Genomic DNA, 19,057 nt, shown 5'->3' on the forward strand with positions numbered 1-19,057 from the left:
GCAGCGACCAGCAGAAGAGGAAGCTCAGCGTCAGTGCAGAGACAAAGAGAGAGTCAGTCCGCTCCGTCTCGTATCAGACTCTTCACGGAGGGAACTGGATTCCCCGGGAGAGGCGTCTACTTCAGCCTGCCTGGTCCACCAGGGGTAGGTACTGTAGCAGACGACGGTTTTGCATGACCTTTTCTGTCACAGCACGCCAGCTTGATCAGTTAAGCCTCACATGTTAATTGCAGGAGCATTTCAGGAGACGTTTGCTGGTAAATGTTGACTGAAAGGGCAGGCGCGGCTCTCTGTGGCGTTGAAATGATATTCAAACATTGTCTGTGTCATCTGTGGAAACATGAATACACATAACGAGATGTCCAAAGTGCATTTTACAGGAATGGAGATGGTATTTCAAGGCAACCAGAAGAAACATCACAGCAAATATGAAACTTGCTCTACAAATCAGATCTTTGATATTATAATATTGTTTGTATGTTACATATTTTAATGTCTTCTGCCTGTAACCCACCTGTAATGGATCCGTCACCCACCTCCATCCATCCATCTACTAACACTTATCCAAGGTGGGTTGTGGGGGCGGCAGCCTAAGCAGGGAAGCCCAGACTTCCCTCCCCCCCGGTAACTTCATCCTCCCGGCGGATGCCGAGGCGTTCCCAGGCCACTTCAGAGACGTAGTCTCTCCAACGTGTCCTGGGTCTTCCCCAAGGCCTCCTATCAGGCGTGCCCTGAACACCTCCCCAGGGAGGCGTCCAGGAGGGATCCTGACCAGATGCCCGATCCACCCTATCTGGCTCGTCTGAAGGAGCAGCGGTTCTTGTCTTGCGATCTTGTCCCTTGGGTCACTACCCAAAGCTCATGGACATCGATGAGGGTAGGAAGGTAGATCCACCTTTAGGCTCATCTCCCTCTTCACCACAACGGACCCATGCAGAGCTGGCATCACTGCAGACGCCAAACCAATCCGCCTGTCCATCTCACGTTCCATCCTTCCCCCACCTCTCTGTGGGCCTGGAGATGGCATTCCACCATTGGAGAACCATGGACTCGGACTTGGAGGTGCTGATTGTCATCCCGGCCGTTTCACACCTGGTTGCAAAGTTGAAGGTCTCGGCTCGATGAAGGCAGCAGGACCAATTCATCTGCAAAAAGCAGCGACCCAATCCTGCAGCCACCAAACCAGGAACCCTCAACGCCTTGGCTGCACCTAGAACTTCTCCACATAAAAGTACTGAACAGAGTCAGTGACAAAAGGCAGTGAGTGTAACCCTCACTGGAAACGAGTCCGACTTATTGCTGCCAATGGCAACCAAACCCTTGCACCGGTCTTACAGGGAACAAACCGCCTGATCTAGGTGGGCCGGTACCCCATAGTCCTGGAGTGCTCCCGACAGGATCCTGGAGGAACACGGTGGAATGCCTTCTGCAAGTCCACAAAACACATGTAGCCTGGTTGGGCAAACTCCCATGCACCCTCAAGGATCCTGCCAAGAGTGTAGAACTGGTCCATAGTTCCACGACCAGGACCAAAACCACACAGCTCCTCCTGGATCCAAGTTCAACTGTTCTCCTCTTCAGAACCCCTGACAGACCTAACCAGGAAGGCTGAAAAGTGTCATCCCACGATAGTTTGAATAGTTCCCCTTCTTTTAAGGAACTCCAGGCAGATCATACCCATTCTTGAACATTTCAACTCTATGCTCCTAAAATTACATGATTTTTCTCATAATGTTAGGAGTTTGCAGCTTTTTCCTCGTTAGAATACAACTTTATTCCCGTACATAACTTTTCCACAAACAAATTTTCCAAAAACTTTGAGTTGTTTTGTTTTTATAATGTTACTTTAAAAAATTTTTTCAATATTTCAACTTTATGCTACTAAAATAATAATAGTTATTTTCCTCACAACATTACATTATTATTATTATTATTATAACTTTATTCTCTTATTAGCTCATTCAATCCCAGCCATTTTTCAAAAGACGACCCCTTCGGTAGTTTGTTTCTACCTTTTTGCGTTCTTCAGTAATCAGCAGTGGAACATAGGTACGTTTCAGGAAAATATCAGTTCCTGACTAAAAAAGGGAGAAACCAGCTTTTTGCAAAGAGATCCATTTCAAGTACAACTTTCACAAATGTTTTACTTTTGTGACAGCTGAAATATCTAAACAACTATACCAACACAAAAACATGGAAATAACCATTTATTTACAAATATAACACCATCAACTATGTACTGTACAATTTTCACATTCGGAACTGAGCTATGTGTGTGCACGCGTGTGCGTGTGCATGTGTTAAAATGTCCCTACAATGTGTAACCAGTTGCATGCTAGACTCCTCCACGCTCTCTCACTTCCTCCTTCCTGTCATGTGTGATGTTTTTTCCATCCACATGATCCCTGCCGAGCGCTTATCAAATGCACTGCTGCCACCTTGTGGCCGTTTTTATGGCTTCAAATTGCTCTGAAGTGAAATGCATTAGTGGGGAGTTGCGTCATCACCTCTTTTTGCCTCTCGTGCAAAAAAAGGTAAAAGGCCTATGAATACGTTGTTGGGATTCGGTGTTGATGTTTATAAAACCGTGTGAATACGTCGTTGCTAGTGAATGAATGAATATTTTGACTTTATTCTTGGAAAATTGTTGCTGATTTTTCCATTTTTGCTGCTGTTGATGTTGTTGGTTTTTTTCTTGTTAAATTATATTTTTAGCATGTTCCTCGGGCCGCACTTTGGACACCCTAAAAGAGATAGATCACGGGTGTGCAAAGTGCGGCCCGGGGGCCATTTGTGTCCGGCAGCTGTATTTTTATTGGCACCCAGAAAATATTCCAGTCACAAAATGACAGATTATGAAGGAGCATTTGGGGGCGGGGATATTTAAAGCACTGATTCACACACAGCTCGTCTTCTCATTCAAGAGCCTTGATGGACCTCCATGATGACCCGGCGGACATGATTCTGCGCCCTGCACCTGCGGCACACAGTCCAACATGAGTCCCTTGTTCGCCCTGCGGGTCTTGTACCTCCTGCTTTTAGTCTTCCAGGCATCGGTCGCGTCCAAGAACGAGAGGTCACTGGTGCCGAGCTCCGCCTCCCGCCTGGTGGCCAGGATGGACGGGGACATCATCATCGGCGCCCTCTTCTCCATCCACCACCAGCCGTCGGCCGAGAAGGTGGCGGAGAGGAAGTGCGGGGAGGTGCGCGAGCAGTACGGTATCCAGAGAGTGGAGGCCATGTTCCACACGCTGGACCGCATCAACTCGGTCCCGCACCTGCTGCCCAACATCACGCTGGGATGTGAGATCAGAGACTCCTGCTGGCACTCCTCCGTGGCGCTGGAGCAGAGCATCGAGTTCATACGAGACTCCCTCATCTCCATCCGGGACGACAGCGAGGGCGCCAGGTGGTGCGTGGACGGGGCGCCTTCCGGTCAGCCTCCGCCCACCAAAAAGCCCATCGCGGGGGTCATCGGGCCCGGCTCCAGCTCGGTCGCCATTCAAGTGCAGAACCTGCTGCAGCTGTTCAACATCCCGCAGATCGCCTACTCGGCCACCAGCATCGACCTCAGCGACAAGACGCTCTTCAAGTACTTCCTCAGGGTGGTGCCCTCCGACACCCTCCAGGCCCGGGCCCTTGTGGACATTGTCAAACGATACAACTGGACCTACGTGTCTGCTGTCCACACAGAAGGTAAGGCGCCACTGCCTGCTTCTCCGCCCTTTACCCTGTGCACGGTCGCGGCACGACCTGCAGCCAATCACAATTTTACCTGGCTATCAGCCCATAAACCTACATTGTCGCTAGGCAGAAACCTGAAAAAGGCATGTACGCTTCAGCTAGCAAGCAGTAGCACACACACAGATCAAAACAACTGCGTCCGTTTCCTAGTCCCTGTTGCCAGGCAGAACATTTCATTCACTTTCTCCCGTGAAAATCCAGTGAAAGATTTCACACGCTAGCAGGTGGACTAAGATTGGCTGAAAATAATTATATCAATTCTCTTTCCCGCTCCTTGTTGCGAGGCAGAAACTTGAAAAATGTAATTGCTCACTTACTAGCTATACATCCTAACACTTTTTGTCACATAAAGTTTTTGGCAAAAAATTCAATTCAATTCAATTTAAATACAATTGAATTGAATTAAATGGTCATGAGGCAAATGAGCTTTAGCCTACCGATGATGTGATGTTGCAGTAGTAACCTCGCGAACGTGAGCTGGGTTTAGACGCCCGAGAGAAACGTTAGTTCATCAAATCCAACCAAATGAAATGAAATTAAATACATTCATTTCCTACCAGTTGGGGCGAGAGGCAAAGCCGATGGCAGGGCACGTTTACAAACTCGCATTCCTACCTAGGAATATTTTATTTTATTTTATTGAATGTAGAGTTTGCACGTTCTCCCCGTGCATGTGTTTTCTCTGGGTACTCCGGTTTCCTCTCACATTCCAAAAACATGCATGTTAGCTTCATTGGAGACTCTAAATTGTCCATAGGTATGAATGTGAGTGTTTGTCTATATGTGCCCTGCTATTGGCTGGACACCAGTCCAGGGTGTGCTGAAGTCAGCTTGGAGCCTATCCCACCATTCTGGTGAGGATAAGCGGCATAGAAGACGGAAGTATAACGTCTTTAACAGTAGCAGAACATTTGAATCACACTTTATTTAAACCGTGTTATTATGCGCAATGACGGGCCGCGTTCAAACACACCACGTAATTGAAGTCGTATTCACATTTTGAGTGTGTTTTCTAGGATTTACAAGCATTACTTAAATGCTAAAAATTGTACTTCCGCATTTAGCATTACAAAATGAGTGATATAAATATCCACTTATTGTTTTCTTTGTCTTTCTGTTTATTTAGACGCATAATAAAGATGTTCTTGTGAAGTTCGGAGTGTCCCTGAATGCATCTCGCGGTCATGTAGAGACAATGATGAAGTGTTGTTCCGACGACGAAGGGACAAAAGACGCGTTTGTGAGTCGGAAATACATACACTGCATGTTGTTAGAACTGCACCGCCGTTGATGTGTTCAGGTGAGATCAAAGTTATTTGAGAGGTCAGACGCTGTGGGGAACTACACTGTGTTGCTTCCAGTCGTCTAAACAGTGAGAGGTGGCTCGCCATAAGGCCTATGAGTTAATTACTCTAAAAATGTAACCTAATTATTGACATTAATTGTCGACTATTTTTGACAGCCCTAGTTTTGGTGTTCTTCAAAAACCTGCATATTGTCTCATTTCAACCGAATCAAAATGACACTGAAATAAAAATAGCCAGCAGGCTGTTTCTGGTGGTCCCTGTTGCTAGACACAAACCTGATCATTGAATAGAGGTTTTAGCTAGCTTGTGGATCACCGGAAATGAAAGGAGTGGTTTTCCTGCTCATTCGTCCTACCCGAGTCCAAACATTGGACGGGAACACGAAGTCAGGCAGACCCAAATGATGATGATGATGATGACGGAGGCGCCCGTGGCTGGTGTGGCGCAGGTAACTACGGGGAAAGCGGGATGGAGGTGTTCAAGGAGCTGGCCTCGCAGGAAGGACTCTGCCTTTCGCACTCGGACAAGATCTACAGCAACGCCGGCGAGAAGCAGTTTGACAGGCTGCTGCGGAAGCTGCGCGAGCGTCTGCCCAAAGCCAGGGTGGTGGTCTGCTTCTGCGAGGGCATGACGGTACGAGGCCTGCTCATGGCCATGAGGCGCCTGGGAGTTGCCGGAGAATTCCTCCTAATTGGCAGGTTTGTGGGAAGTTCTTTTCTCTGCGAGCCGTGCTGTTGCGTTAGTGATGCATCAAAAGTTCACGAGGCTTTTGTTTCGTTTAAAATGCGCCCCCCGGGTCCCCGACTCCAAATTCGCTTGAACTAAAAGTCATGGCCTTGTTGCTCAGTGGAAATTGCCAAGTTAGCTTGCAAGGCAGTTTCCTGCTTCTTGTTGCTAGGCAGGTCCTTCTGATGGGGCTATTTCCACTTAGCGTAGACACGCACGACTTCATGATCAGTATTTACATTGATCAGCCATGAACGATCCTTTCATACTCATTAGGATACATTGCGACTTCAATTTTAATTCTTTTTAATTAATACAATCAAATGAAATACAATACCGGTAAATGCAATTAAATTCAATACAAATAAATCCAGGTAAATTAAATACGATGAAATTCAAATAAATACAATGAATGAAATACAATCCCATTAAATACAATTACAGTAATAGACACAATTAATTTAAATAAAATACAATTCAATTAAATTCAATTGACTTCATACAATCACATTAAATATCCCAATCACATTGCATTCATTGCATTCAAATACATAAAAATAAATTAAGTTAATTAAAAACAATAATATACAAGATAAATTAAATTACTACAAATAAATGCAATGCATGAAATACGGTATCATTAAATACAATTACAGCAATAGACACAATTAGTGAATTTGTCTTGGACATCACGTATCTATCATACAATGAAATACAGTTAAATGACTATACAATCACATGACATGTACAATTAAATGTGTGATATGTTTAGGTTTTCTTAAAATGTTAGCTGCAGCAACCTGCATACAGGATGACATACGATTATATTTATATATTTGAGCCCCTCTACATAATCCTAAAGTGGACTTATTGGGCAACATTTTAATTCTAATTGTATTCAAATGAATGTTTGTTGGTGGTCGGAGAGGCGAATTGGCAGCCACATTTCTGTCAGACTCCCCCAGGGCGGCTGTGTCTACAGACGTAGATTCCCACCATAGGCATGTGGTTTAGGAATGAATGAATAATGGCTTCACTTCATTGTGAAGCGCTAAATCTAATCCATTATTATTCTTATTATTAACAGTAGCAACCAGCATGGAGTCTATTGTGTAGAAAATGACATTCCAAGATGGCCCATGTAAAGTTGGAGCCAATAAAAACCAATGTTGTGTGTGGCCGCTGATCTGCCTCTCGCTGTCAGACGGCAGGCGTGAGGACGGCACACGGGGGGAGCAAAGGAAGTGTTGTGTTTCTGGGTCAAGGTGACTTGTGCTAAAAAGGAAAATGTTTCTGTGGCGCACCTGAGGTGTTGGTCAGTGTTCGTCTCCTACATTTTCTTCTCATTTATTCCCATAATATTTTGACTTTATTCTTGTATCATTATGACTTTCCTGGAACCTAATTTTCCCAAAATTCCAGCTTTATTCTGTACTTTGTTTGTTATTCACAATATTATGACCTCTTTTCCGTAATATTTCCACTTGATGCGACTAAAATGATATAGTATATTATATTATACAAAATGATATTGCAACATTATTGTGGTAAAATTACATTTTCTTGTGAATGACAGCCTTTTTCTCGTAATATTTAGATGTTATTCTTGTAAAAGTACTGCTGATTTTTCCGTATTTGCTGCTGTTGTTGTTTTCTTATGAAATGCTATTTTTCGAGTGTGCGGCGGGTCGTTAAAAAGCACTTTGGACGCTCCTGCTTGATATTTAGACGGTGCTGGCGTCAGAGCTGCAGCTTTTTGGCGCGGCAGGGGTGTGATGGCGAAGCAGATGGCCCGCGACGCCGGAGCACCATTGTCGCTTTGGTCGTCTGCAAGGCCGAGCCAACACCCCCGCCCCAAAAAAAAAGAGCTTGGGAAGGCAATCGCTATCCCCCACGCTGTTCTCATCTATGAAAACATTCCCTGGGGGGCATGAAGGCCGTGAGGTCACGATGGTGCGTGTGGCTCTTCTCAACGAGCAGCGTGTGCGCGGCTGCGGGCCCGTCTCATTAGTGACATTAAAACAAGGAAAGAAAAAAGTGCAGTATTCCTACACGAGACACGATGACGGCAACTCTCGTGCTCATTGCAGCGACGGCTGGGCCGACCGAATGGAGGTGGTGGAGGGCTACGAGCGGGAGGCGCTGGGGGGCATCACCGTCAAGCTGCAGTCGGAAGAGGTCTCCTCCTTTGACGACTACTTCCTGAAGCTGCGGCTGGCCACCAACAGCCGCAACCCGTGGTTCCCCGAGTTCTGGCAGCACCGCTTCCAGTGCCGCCTTCCGGGTCACCCCCAGGAGAACGGGAATTACGCCAGGAACTGCTCAGGTACGTGCGCCACTTCCTGCTTTCTGTCTGACAGCCGAGTGTGGAGCACGAGTACATCAACGGAAGGTAGCGTCATGTCATTTAACACATCATGTCATTTAACATTTAACATGTCATTTAACATTTAACACATCATGTCATTTAACATTTAACATGTCATTTAACATGTCATTTAACATGTCATTTAACATGTCATTTAACATGTCATTTAACATTTAACATGTCATTTAACATGTCATTTAACATGTCATTTAACATTTAACATGTCATTTAACATGTCATTTAACATGTCATTTAACATGTCATTTAACATTTAACATGTCATTTAACATGTCATTTAACATGTCATTTAACATTTAACATGTCATTTAACATGTCATTTAACATGTCATTTAACACATCATGTCATTTAACATTTAACATGTCATTTAACACATCATGTCATTTAACATTTAACATGTCATTTAACATGTCATTTAACATGTCATTTAACATGTCATGTCATTTAACATGTCATTTAACACGTCATGTCATTTAACACATCATGTCATTTAACATTTAACATGTCATTTAACACATCATGTCATTTAACATTTAACATGTCATTTAACATGTCATTTAACATTTAACATGTCATTTAACATGTCATTTAACATGTCATTTAACACATCATGTCATTTAACATTTAACATGTCATTTAACATGTCATTTAACATGTCATTTAACACGTCATGTCATTTAACACATCATGTCATTTAACATTTAACATGTCATTTAACACATCATGTCATTTAACATTTAACATGTCATTTAACATGTCATTTAACATTTAACATGTCATTTAACATGTCATTTAACATGTCATTTAACACATCATGTCATTTAACATTTAACATGTCATTTAACATGTCATTTAACATGTCATTTAACATGTCATGTCATTTAACATGTCATTTAACATGTCATGTCATTTAACACATCATGTCATTTAACATTTAACATGTCATTTAACATGTCATTTAACATGTCATTTAACATGTCATTCCTTGTTATCGTCATGTATATACAATATAACACAAGGACTTTTTACATTTTTTCATTTCCATTCCTGTAGTGTTGAATTTGTTGCGGCTCCCTCTTTAAGTCATTGTATTCTTCAATGAGAAGACATTGATGAGTATAGAAATACAAAAGGATGCATGCACATGTAATAAATACGTTGTTCCATCTCCCTCTCAGAGGTGTCTATTTTCATTGGATTAGATTTGTAAACATATGTCTTTATTTTTGCGTGCTATTATCAGGCACACATAACATGCAAGTCTTTTTTTCACGTGCTGATTTTCTTTTATCTCACGCACGGAACCGCCGGGTTCTTATTTGCACACGCGGCGTGGGTAACCCCGTTTGCTCGCCAGCACCGTAGGAATCCGTCAGCGGTGCTTTTTGTGCAGCTCAATTCAGCCTCATTACGGCAGCGATGGACGGTCTTTGGTGCTGAGCCATTTCTATGAAGCCGTGTCCAGTTGGCCTCCCACAGAGCTCTGCAGAAATGCTCCTTGTGATGCCACACGCGCTGCACACCTGAAGTCCTCGTAAGGACCCTCATTATGCCAAAGGTCACTTTTTACAGTATTTGAAACAGTACTTGATGTGTCCCCCAGCACCAAGTCACTCATGTCGTATGTCACCGCCCGAGAGTGTTTTCTAAAAAAGTAGGCTTCGCTACACTTCTTAAAAAGAAATTAATTAGTGTTAACGCTCAAGACACACAAATTCCTACTTGGAAGCAAAAGAGTACAAAGTGCGACAAATCCTGAGTGCCGCTTTCCTGTGGACAGGTTCCGAGCGCCTGGAGGACAGCTATGTCCAAGACAGCAAGATGGGCTTCGTCATCAACGCCATCTATGCCATGGCGCACGGCCTGCACGACATGCACACCAGCCTGTGCCCCGACGGCCACACGGGCCTGTGCGACGCCATGACGCCTGTGGACGGCAGCCGCCTGCTGGACTTCCTGCTCAAGACCTCCTTCACCGGCGTCTCCGGGGAGGACATCTGGTTCGACGAGAACGGGGACTCACCCGGGAGGTACAGTATAGACGCCTTGCAGCGTGCCTTCCGCTTAATGCCGCCATGTTGTGTCCTCGACGTCAGGTACGAGATCATGAACTTCCAAAGCGTGAAACCCGGCGCTTACGACTACGTCAACATCGGCTCATGGCACGAGGGCGTGCTCAGCGTTGACGATGATGCCATCCAGACGAACCGCAGTGGCGCGGTGCGCTCGGTGTGCAGCGAGCCCTGCTCCAAAGGGGAGATCAAGGTGAGCGCCGCGTCGCCGTCGCCCAAAAACCGTCGCCTGACGCTCTGCTTCGCGTTTGCTCGACCAGGTGATCAGGAAGGGAGAGGTGAGCTGCTGCTGGATCTGCACGGCCTGCAAAGACAACGAGTACGTCCAGGATGAGTTCACGTGCAAGGCCTGCAAGCTGGGATGGTGGCCCGACCAAGGATTGGAAGGCACGTTGCAAAGTCGGAACCTTGCTTAGCCTCATGAGTCCCTTCCACAGCTCAATCCATTTTTCTCTTAAGGAATCTTTCAATCCAATTCATCCCTTCCAGAAAGACAAAAAAGTTAACACAAAACACATTTTTATAGTTCTGCAACTGGAAAAGCACTCAGAAAGCGCAGACCTCCGCCAAGCGCCATAGTTCCCCCCCCATATTGTGATTTACACCATTTATTTGACCCACATATTTACATTCCTTGAGCATGGAAGGGTTTGAATGACTTAAAAATACTCATCTGTGTAAGTGCCAACCTCTGAAAATGCTACAAATGTTAGTATAATTATGTTAGCGTGCTAACATGCTCATGTTATGTTCATGTTACTATGCTAACACCTAGCAAAATAGTGTCTACCTATGAAAATGCTACAAATGTTAGTATAATTATGTTAGCGTGCTAACATGCTCATGTTATGTTCATGTTACCATGCTAACACCTAGCAAAATAGTGTATACCTATGAAAATGCTACAAATGTTAGTATAATTATGTTAGCGTGCTAACATGCTCATGTTATGTTCATGTTACCATGCTAACACCTAGCAAAATAGTGTCTACCTATGAAAATGGCTAAAAATGCTATTTTGCTCATGTTAGCAATGTTAACATGCTAATGTTAGCATGCTAACACCTAAAATGATAAGTGTTCATAGAAGTGTCTGTCTATGAATACGGCTAAAACTGCTACTACTGTATATTAATGTTACCATGCTAGCAATGCTATAATGCTAACGTTAGCATGCTAACACCTAGCATGATAGTGGGTCAGTGTTTATATACAGTATGTGTCTACCCATGCAAACGGCCGTCTGGAGTCCCTGCAGCATGAGAGTTGAGCAATGTGTCGTAAACAAAGACAATAGGAGTGCAATGGTGACTCTGCGTTGCATTGTAAGACGTGCAGCGAAGCCTGCTTTTTAGTCTGTATGCTTACAAAGTGCCAGTCAAGACCCGACCAGCTTGTCTTTTTGTGCTTTTCCCATCGTGCTCCTGCAGCTCCCTGGTTTCACGGCCCACTTTAAGGGTCCTCTGTTTTAACAGCGTCGTTCTCCCGCCCCCCCGAGGTGATTCCCTCACAGGTGAATGCACACGTCACACTGCTGTGCCTTCTTACAGTACTACTAGTATACACTGGAATACTGCTTTGGAATGAAGTATTGAACCCAGCGGAACCCTTGGTGATACCAGAAACGCCACCTCCACCCCTCCCCCGCTGGCTGCAGCCCAGACAGAGTGGGCTAGAAAAGTGGGTGTGGGTTATTTATAGTTGAGCTAAAAACCTACTTAGACTTACTTACTGCTTTTTCTCTCAACCTGCCCCCCCCCACGCGAGCTATACTTTACTTCTCTTAGCGGAAACGCAACTCACTCAGGGGTGTTCAAAGTTCTTTATTCTAAGTTGAAATATTAGCAATGACCAAAAATACATCAAAGTTATCATTTCATGTGAATAAAGCCAAAATATGATGGCAATAAAAGTCACTATTTCTACCTGGGGGGGGAGATCCAGCTGTGTTTTTACCAGAATAAAGTCCAAATATCAAGAGGAAAAAGTTCTAATGATAAGAAAAGCCTCAATTTGACAATAAACTCATAATATTATGAGGAAAAGTACACAGATGAAATATGAAGGAAGCATACATGAATGTTATTCATGGTATCGTATCGTCATGAGATGAAATATGAAGGAAGCATACATGAACGTTATTCATGGTATCGTATCGTCATGAGATGAAATATGAAGGAAGCATACATGAACGTTATTCATGGTATCGTATCGTCATGAGATGAAATATGAAGGAAGCATACATGAACGTTATTCATGGTATCGTATCGTCATGAGATGAAATATGAAGGAAGCATACATGAACGTTATTCATGGTATCTTATCGTATCGTCATGGTTATGTCATATTCAAAATGACAAGTTAATGTTTTGTTGCTTTTTCTGAATATGACATGCATTTGTAATATTTCAACTCTAAATAAGATGATTTTTTCTCGTAATATTGGTAATATTTCCAAGGATTTCAAGGTCCTTCCTGTGATCCTGGTTTATTGACATGGTATTGCTACTTTTTCCGAGACCTAAGTTCCAATGTTGTTCATTGTTTTGATGACTTTCAAAATAAAATGTGTTTTCTTTAATATTTCATCTTTATGCGCCTAAAATGATGTTTTTGCGTCATCATATTACAGGTTGATTCTCGTAAAATTGCCACTTTTTTGCTCACTAGACTTGGAATACGACTTTTTTTTCCTCTTAATATTTTGACTTTATACTCGGAAATCCCAGCTTGTTAGTTGTTTTTGTGGTAATATTCTCTTTCCCCAACGTCGTTGTCTCCAATTATGACATGTTTGTTTTGTTTCTTATCCCCGAAAGTGACTTCTTGCTTCCTCTTTTGGACTTTATTCAGTTTTTTTCTCTTTCAACTCTTCCAACGTTCGTCTTCATTGCCAGCATGTTTTCACGTCATTCTGGTACCATCGCAACCTTTTCCGTGACCTCATTTTCCAAAGTGTTGTTGTTCGTCCTGACCTCTGAAGACTTGTCTTTCATACTTGAAGGTGATGCTTCTGAAATGCAAGATGGTTTTCTTGCTCCTAATCTTGCGTTGCTCTCATCAAACGATGGCTTAGTCTGGTTGGCTGAAAGGAGTGACGGTGAGATCCAGTGGCTGTAAAAAGATGTTCTGATGGGGATGTGTTTGTGGTGTCCAGGCTGCGACCCCATCCCCCTGCGCTACCTGGAGTGGAGCGACCCGGAATCCATCATCCAAGTGGTTTTCTCCTGCTCGGGCATCTTGGCGACGTCGTTCGTGGCCTTGACCTTCGTGTTGTACCGCGACACGCCGGTGGTGAAGTCGTCCAGCCGGGAACTCTGCTACATTATCCTGGCGGGCATCTTCCTGGGCTACCTGTGCCCCTTCACCCTCATCGCCCGGCCCACCGTGGCCTCCTGCTACCTCCAGAGGCTGCTGGTGGGCCTGTCGGCCGCCATGTGCTACTCGGCCCTCGTCACCAAAACCAACCGCATCGCCCGCATCCTGGCGGGCAGCAAGAAGAAGATCTGCACCAGGAAGCCCAGGTTCATGAGCGCTTGGACCCAGGTGGCCATCGCCTCCGTCCTGATCGGCGTGCAGCTCACGCTGGAGGTCACGCTCATGGTCCTGGAGCCCCCCGAGCCCGTGAGGTCCTATCCCAGCATCAGGGAGGTCTTCCTCATCTGCAACACCAGCAACCTGGGCGTGGTGGCGCCGCTGGGCTACAACGGCCTGCTCATCATGAGCTGCACCTACTACGCCTTCAAGACCCGCAACGTGCCCGCCAACTTCAACGAGGCCAAGTACGTGGCCTTCACCATGTACACCACCTGCATCATCTGGCTGGCCTTCGTGCCCATCTACTTCGGCAGCGACTACAAGATCATCACCACCTCCTTCTCCGTCAGCCTGAGCGTGACCGTCGCCCTGGGCTGCATGTTCGCGCCCAAGATGTACATCATCATCGCCAAGCCCGAGCGCAACGTGCGCAGTGCCTTCACCACCTCGGATGCCGTGCGCATGCATGTGGGCGACGGCAAGCCGGCGTGCCGGAGCGGCGGCCTGCTGGGCGTGTTCAACAGGAAGAAGGACGCCTGTGGGGGCAGGTGGGTTCACGGAGTCTCCTGGGCGCTTCGCAGGTGCCGACCGCTCTCACGTCTCTGCCGACCTCTGACCCGCCGGCTCGCTTGACACCAGCAACTTCCGTGTGCTCGGGGAGGTCAAAGTTAGCAGTGCGCCACTTCCTGTTTCAGCAGTCGTCGTTCAGCCGCACGTAGAAATAGAAAGGAAGCTTTCACAGCTTTATTTTCACATGTGTAGCAAAGCCTCTTTTAAATGCAGTGCAGAAGGCTTTATTATAAGATGTGTAGAGAAGCCTTTTTTTAGCGAATCCTTAAAAAAACAACACAAAAAACAACCAGAAAGCCTTTGTTTTAAGATGTGTGGCAAAGCCTACTTTTAAAAGCAAAGATGCTGTGCTGAACGCCAGAAGGCTTATTTTAAGATGTGTAGAAAAGCAAGGATTTTTTTTTTGAGAAGCCTTAAAAAAACAAACAAAAAAACAAAGCCGTTCTTTTAAGCTGTGTAGCAAAGCCTATTTTTTAAAAACAAAGATTCAGTGCAGAGGACTAGAAAGAGTTATTTTAAGATGTGTAGCGAAAAATAAAACAATTATGCTGCGCAGACATTCAGAAGGCTTTATTGTAAAATGTGTAGCGAAGCCTTTATTTAAGTGAATCCTTTTAAAAAAACAACAAAGCCTTTGTTTTAAGATGTGTGGCAAAGCCTATTTGTAAAAGCAAAGATGCCAAAGGCCAGAAGGCTTTATTTTAAGATGTGTAGAAAAGCCTGTTTTTAGCTCAACTTTATTTGTTTTAAAAAAGCTTGTCTTTTAAGTTTGAAGTTTTTTGTGTAGCAAAGCCTATTTTAAAAAATAAACATTCCGTGCAGAGGGCCAGAAAGGTTTCAGATGTGTAGCAAAGCCTATTTATCAAAACTGCGCAGAAAAAATGCTGCGCGGAAGGCTTGATTTGAAGATGTGTAGAGAAGCCTTTTGTTTAGTCTTGTGTCTTGGGGTGACGCTTGTGTTTCTGCTTCTGTTGCTAGTTCAAATGGGACGTCTGTGTCATGGTGTGAACCAGGGGCAAGGCCGCCCCCCCCCAAAGGCCATCGCATCTGGCACAGACTGTCGGTTCACGTGAAGAAGCGGGAGGCGGCGTCCAATCAGACGGCCGTCATCAAGCCGTTAGCGAGCAGTCGCCGCGGCTCGGCCGGGCTTCCGTTCTCTCAGCTCGGCGCCAAGACTTTGTACAACGTGGTCGAGGAGGACGAGGGCGACGCCGTGACTCCTCCCTCCGTGCGGGCGGAGCTCTATGCGCCAGGCTGCGTGGTCTCCCAGGAAGTTGTGGCTAAATTCAACCCTGAGGCTGCGCGTGCCGCGCCCGTGTACCACCAGACCCGCCTCATCCGGCAGGACCGCCTGCGCTTCTTCGACCGGGAGCCCGCCTCCCTTTTAGGGGAGGACGTGGAGAACGAGCAGTTTGGCCTCCTCCTGGGATACTCGGACGACGACGGCCTCCGTCAAGACGAGGAGGTCACGCCGGCCACGGGGGCCTCATTGGCGCTCATGCCCCCGTCTCCTTTTCGAGATTTCGCAGCTCCCTTCCCCAATTCGCCCATATCGGAGTCCATTTTGTGCTCGCCGCTCGATACGTCGTGCACGTCGGCCGTCCTCCGAGACTTCGGGAAGAGCTCCTCCACTCTGTGATCCTTCGTGACGCACGCCGCTAATGCTCCGATTCAGGGGGGGTCCGAGTTGCTGTTTTTTCATTGGCGCCTTCTAAAAGTCATATTTCACAATAAAAGTCACAACACAGCGAGAGTGACATGAAAATGTCCTCACTTTCCGACAATAACACGATGAGGAAAAACAACCTCAGTTGGTTGCATCACAAAGAAGGCGTGACGTAATACGATGACAAACAATACATTTGTCATCTGGGGAGTCAGTTTTTGGAAATACTCAGACTACGATGACAAGAAGAAAGCTGAAATACAGTCAAACCTGTCTTAGCGGCCACCTTTATAGAACGGCCACCTGCCTATAGCAGCCACTGAAAAAATTCTCCCCCCCCCCCATCAAATTTACATGTTATAGACCCTGTGTATAGCAGTCACCTGTCCAACGCGGCCAGCGGCCACCCATTTTGTCTCCCTTGGTCAATATCTGACTGCATATAGCGGCCAAATTACCGACTCAAGTAGAAGCTTCATGCACGAAAAAGTTTCGTTTTTCAATCAATGAAGCCGTCGTGTGTAGACTTTAATTACTGAGTCCTAGCTCAGTCACAATCATTCACAAGATCCACACAAACTGTCAGTTGTTCCACATAAAAAAGCCGTCTTCTTTGGAGCTTGTTGCAGACAGTGACACCGTTTATTTCCTGGTGTGCACTGGTCAATACTGTAATGCCGCTTGTTGTGGGGAAGGAAAGACTCACGTCACCGATGCACTTTAATGGCTTTATTAACATCGGAGAACACTGCAGGACTTTACATCCACGCCAACATAAACACACTTCCCAACTCTCTCCAAACTCACAGCTAGCACTGAGCCTAGCTCTCCTGCTCGGGACTCCCACCGTCACTTCCCGTCACTTCCTGATGAACTAAAGCTGTAATGACACTCTGCCGTATAAAAAGTAAAATATTAAAAACAAGCGTAAGACATTACTAGCACAGCTTTGTTCTGTGGGTGGTGGATATATTCTATCAGTTATTATTAAGCCTCTAGCTTCCTTTTAGTAAGTAAAAACCTTGGCTATGATTGCACTACATTGTCATGTAGACCTACAAAGTACACTTGGAAGAACAAGAGGTGAATAAATGTATTGCAACTGATGTGAAACTGATGAGGGGTAGGATTAAATAAGCTTTGCTTCTTCCTACTCCTTTTTGGACATGCAAAATTGTGAAGTGTACTATGTGATGTGTTACTGTTTGACTCATGCATGTTCAGGATTAAAACCATGAACCATGATAATAACAAGCCTAGTAGTGCTGTACAACTTTTATCAGCAGTCCGCAGTGCCCTCTACTGGTCAACATTATTATTATTATTATTTTCCCTTTTTTTTCCTCTACTGGTCAACATTCAAACTGGACGCCAACCTGTCTATAGAGGCCACCTGTCTATAGCAGCCACTTTTGCAGACTCCCTCTAGTGGCCGCTATAGACAAGTTTGACTGTACTCGGAAAATAGTTGTAGAAAACAACAGACATGTCTTTTTATGAGAAGGAAGTCTCATAAAGTGGAATAAATGGGAATATTATGAGGAAAAATGACATCATTTTATAGCATAAAGTTGAAATATTACAGAAAAAAGACCTGTTTTTCTTTAAGTAGTAATATTATGGGAAACAAAAAAACTAAGAATAAGTTTGCCATTTTGAGAAATTTTGAAATTTGGTTGTGGAAATAGTTAATAATAATATAAGAATAAAGTCATCACATGATGGGAATAAGTAGTTATAATATTATGGGAATAAACAAAATAACTCTAATGAACATAAACTAGTAGTACAAATAATCTTAGTCATGTTAGTAGCATAATGTTGAAATGTGAAAGAAAAAAGAGCTCTTTTTTTTGAAGTTTTAATAATGGAAACAAAAAAGTGGTAATATTACATGAAGAAAGTCCAAATATTGTCAAATAGTCCTAATTCTGAGAAGACAATGTAAACAAGTTTGTCACTTGGCGTCCCTCCCTGGACAAACCTGTGGACACCCCTGCTGTCTGTCCACTCGCGCAACACAAACAACAACTTTTACTTGATATTCTAATTTTTTGGGTAGTACCTGTATATATCTGTACATTGAAGTCATAATAAAAGACAGTCAAAGAAAGATGCACCCGGGTGGAACCCGTGAGGCATCATTTGGAGCATGTAGCGTGTAGCTTACAGTACGTCCATAACGTAAAGCTTGGCATGATAAGTGGCCGCTGAGAGAAATGTTTGCTAAGACGTTTCTGCTACGAGCTAATGACGTGTTTGTGTTTGTGTCCAGTAGAAATGATGTTAAACTACTGTAATAGCTAAGCTAGCCAAGGCTTGGACGTCGCTCTTCATTGGTGTTGAAAATCCCTCCGGTGGGGAAGACGGACGCCACCACCGCGACAAAGCACGTTAGCTTCTGTTGGCTCGCCGTGACAACAACACCGTTGTACGGGATTGCTAGTCCGACTGTAATTTGATAAAAGGACCAGAAAGGACACTGGAGAGCTTAGCGCTTTCCAAGCGTGCTTTAGCGCCACAAGGATGTGACCGTGTCTTCCTGTCACAGAAGGGCCTTTTCCTTTGGGCCTTTTCTTAAGTGTGATTTTTTTTCTACGGGCTTGAAATGCAGCTTGGCTTGTTTTTAGAGTGACACGAGTGTAGCGCCACCTACTGTACAAGGCGTTGCGTGTCACTTGTGGACTGCATGATGTCTTCTTGATACTGTCTACGTCCTCCAAGAGAAGGAGGAGGAAGAAGCACCTCATTTTAGTCGCATCACCTTGAAATATTCAAGAAAGACGACGTTGTTGTGAGAGACGAAAACAAAAAATTGGAGACTTCCAAAATAAACGTAACTAATAAACTTGTTGTTCTTGTGACTTTATTCTCGTAATACTATGAGAAACAAATCATATTAAGAGAATAAAGTGGTAATCGAGTATTTCTTCAGATAATATGATGGCTTTATTGGCTTCATAGTTTGACTTGATTTTCGTATTACAAATGGCAACTTTTCCCCAACCTCATTTTTCCAAAATGACGCATTTATTTTTACTTTAGTTT

The 19,057-nt window shown here is 44.6% G+C and overlaps 1 protein-coding gene across 1 annotated transcript; it reads left to right on the forward strand.

Annotated features, from left to right (window-relative positions):
* Positions 1 to 9: 9 nt before the first annotated feature.
* Positions 10 to 18,824, forward strand: grm1b (glutamate receptor, metabotropic 1b). Its single transcript, XM_054797402.1, has 9 exons — positions 10 to 144; positions 2,925 to 3,696; positions 5,500 to 5,749; positions 7,868 to 8,103; positions 9,945 to 10,194; positions 10,261 to 10,429; positions 10,497 to 10,623; positions 13,394 to 14,321; positions 15,322 to 18,824. Exons 2-9 carry the CDS (start codon positions 2,997 to 2,999, stop codon positions 15,980 to 15,982), a joined length of 3,321 nt encoding a protein of 1,106 aa, XP_054653377.1. The 5' UTR covers positions 10 to 144; positions 2,925 to 2,996; the 3' UTR covers positions 15,983 to 18,824.
* Positions 18,825 to 19,057: the final 233 nt, after the last annotated feature.

The sequence above is a fragment of the Dunckerocampus dactyliophorus genome, chromosome 13 (assembly GCF_027744805.1).
Source record: "Dunckerocampus dactyliophorus isolate RoL2022-P2 chromosome 13, RoL_Ddac_1.1, whole genome shotgun sequence".
NCBI lineage: Eukaryota > Metazoa > Chordata > Actinopteri > Syngnathiformes > Syngnathidae > Dunckerocampus > Dunckerocampus dactyliophorus.

Coding starts and splice junctions, on each gene's coding strand:
- grm1b (XM_054797402.1), top strand. CDS start 2,997: ATGAGTCCCTTGTTCGCCCTGCGGGTCTTGTACCTCCTGCTTTTAGTC. Junction 5,750..7,867: donor GAATTCCTCCTAATTGGCAG/GTTTGTGGGAAG, acceptor TGCTCATTGCAG/CGACGGCTGGGCCGACCGAA. Junction 10,624..13,393: donor GCCCGACCAAGGATTGGAAG/GCACGTTGCAAA, acceptor TGTGGTGTCCAG/GCTGCGACCCCATCCCCCTG.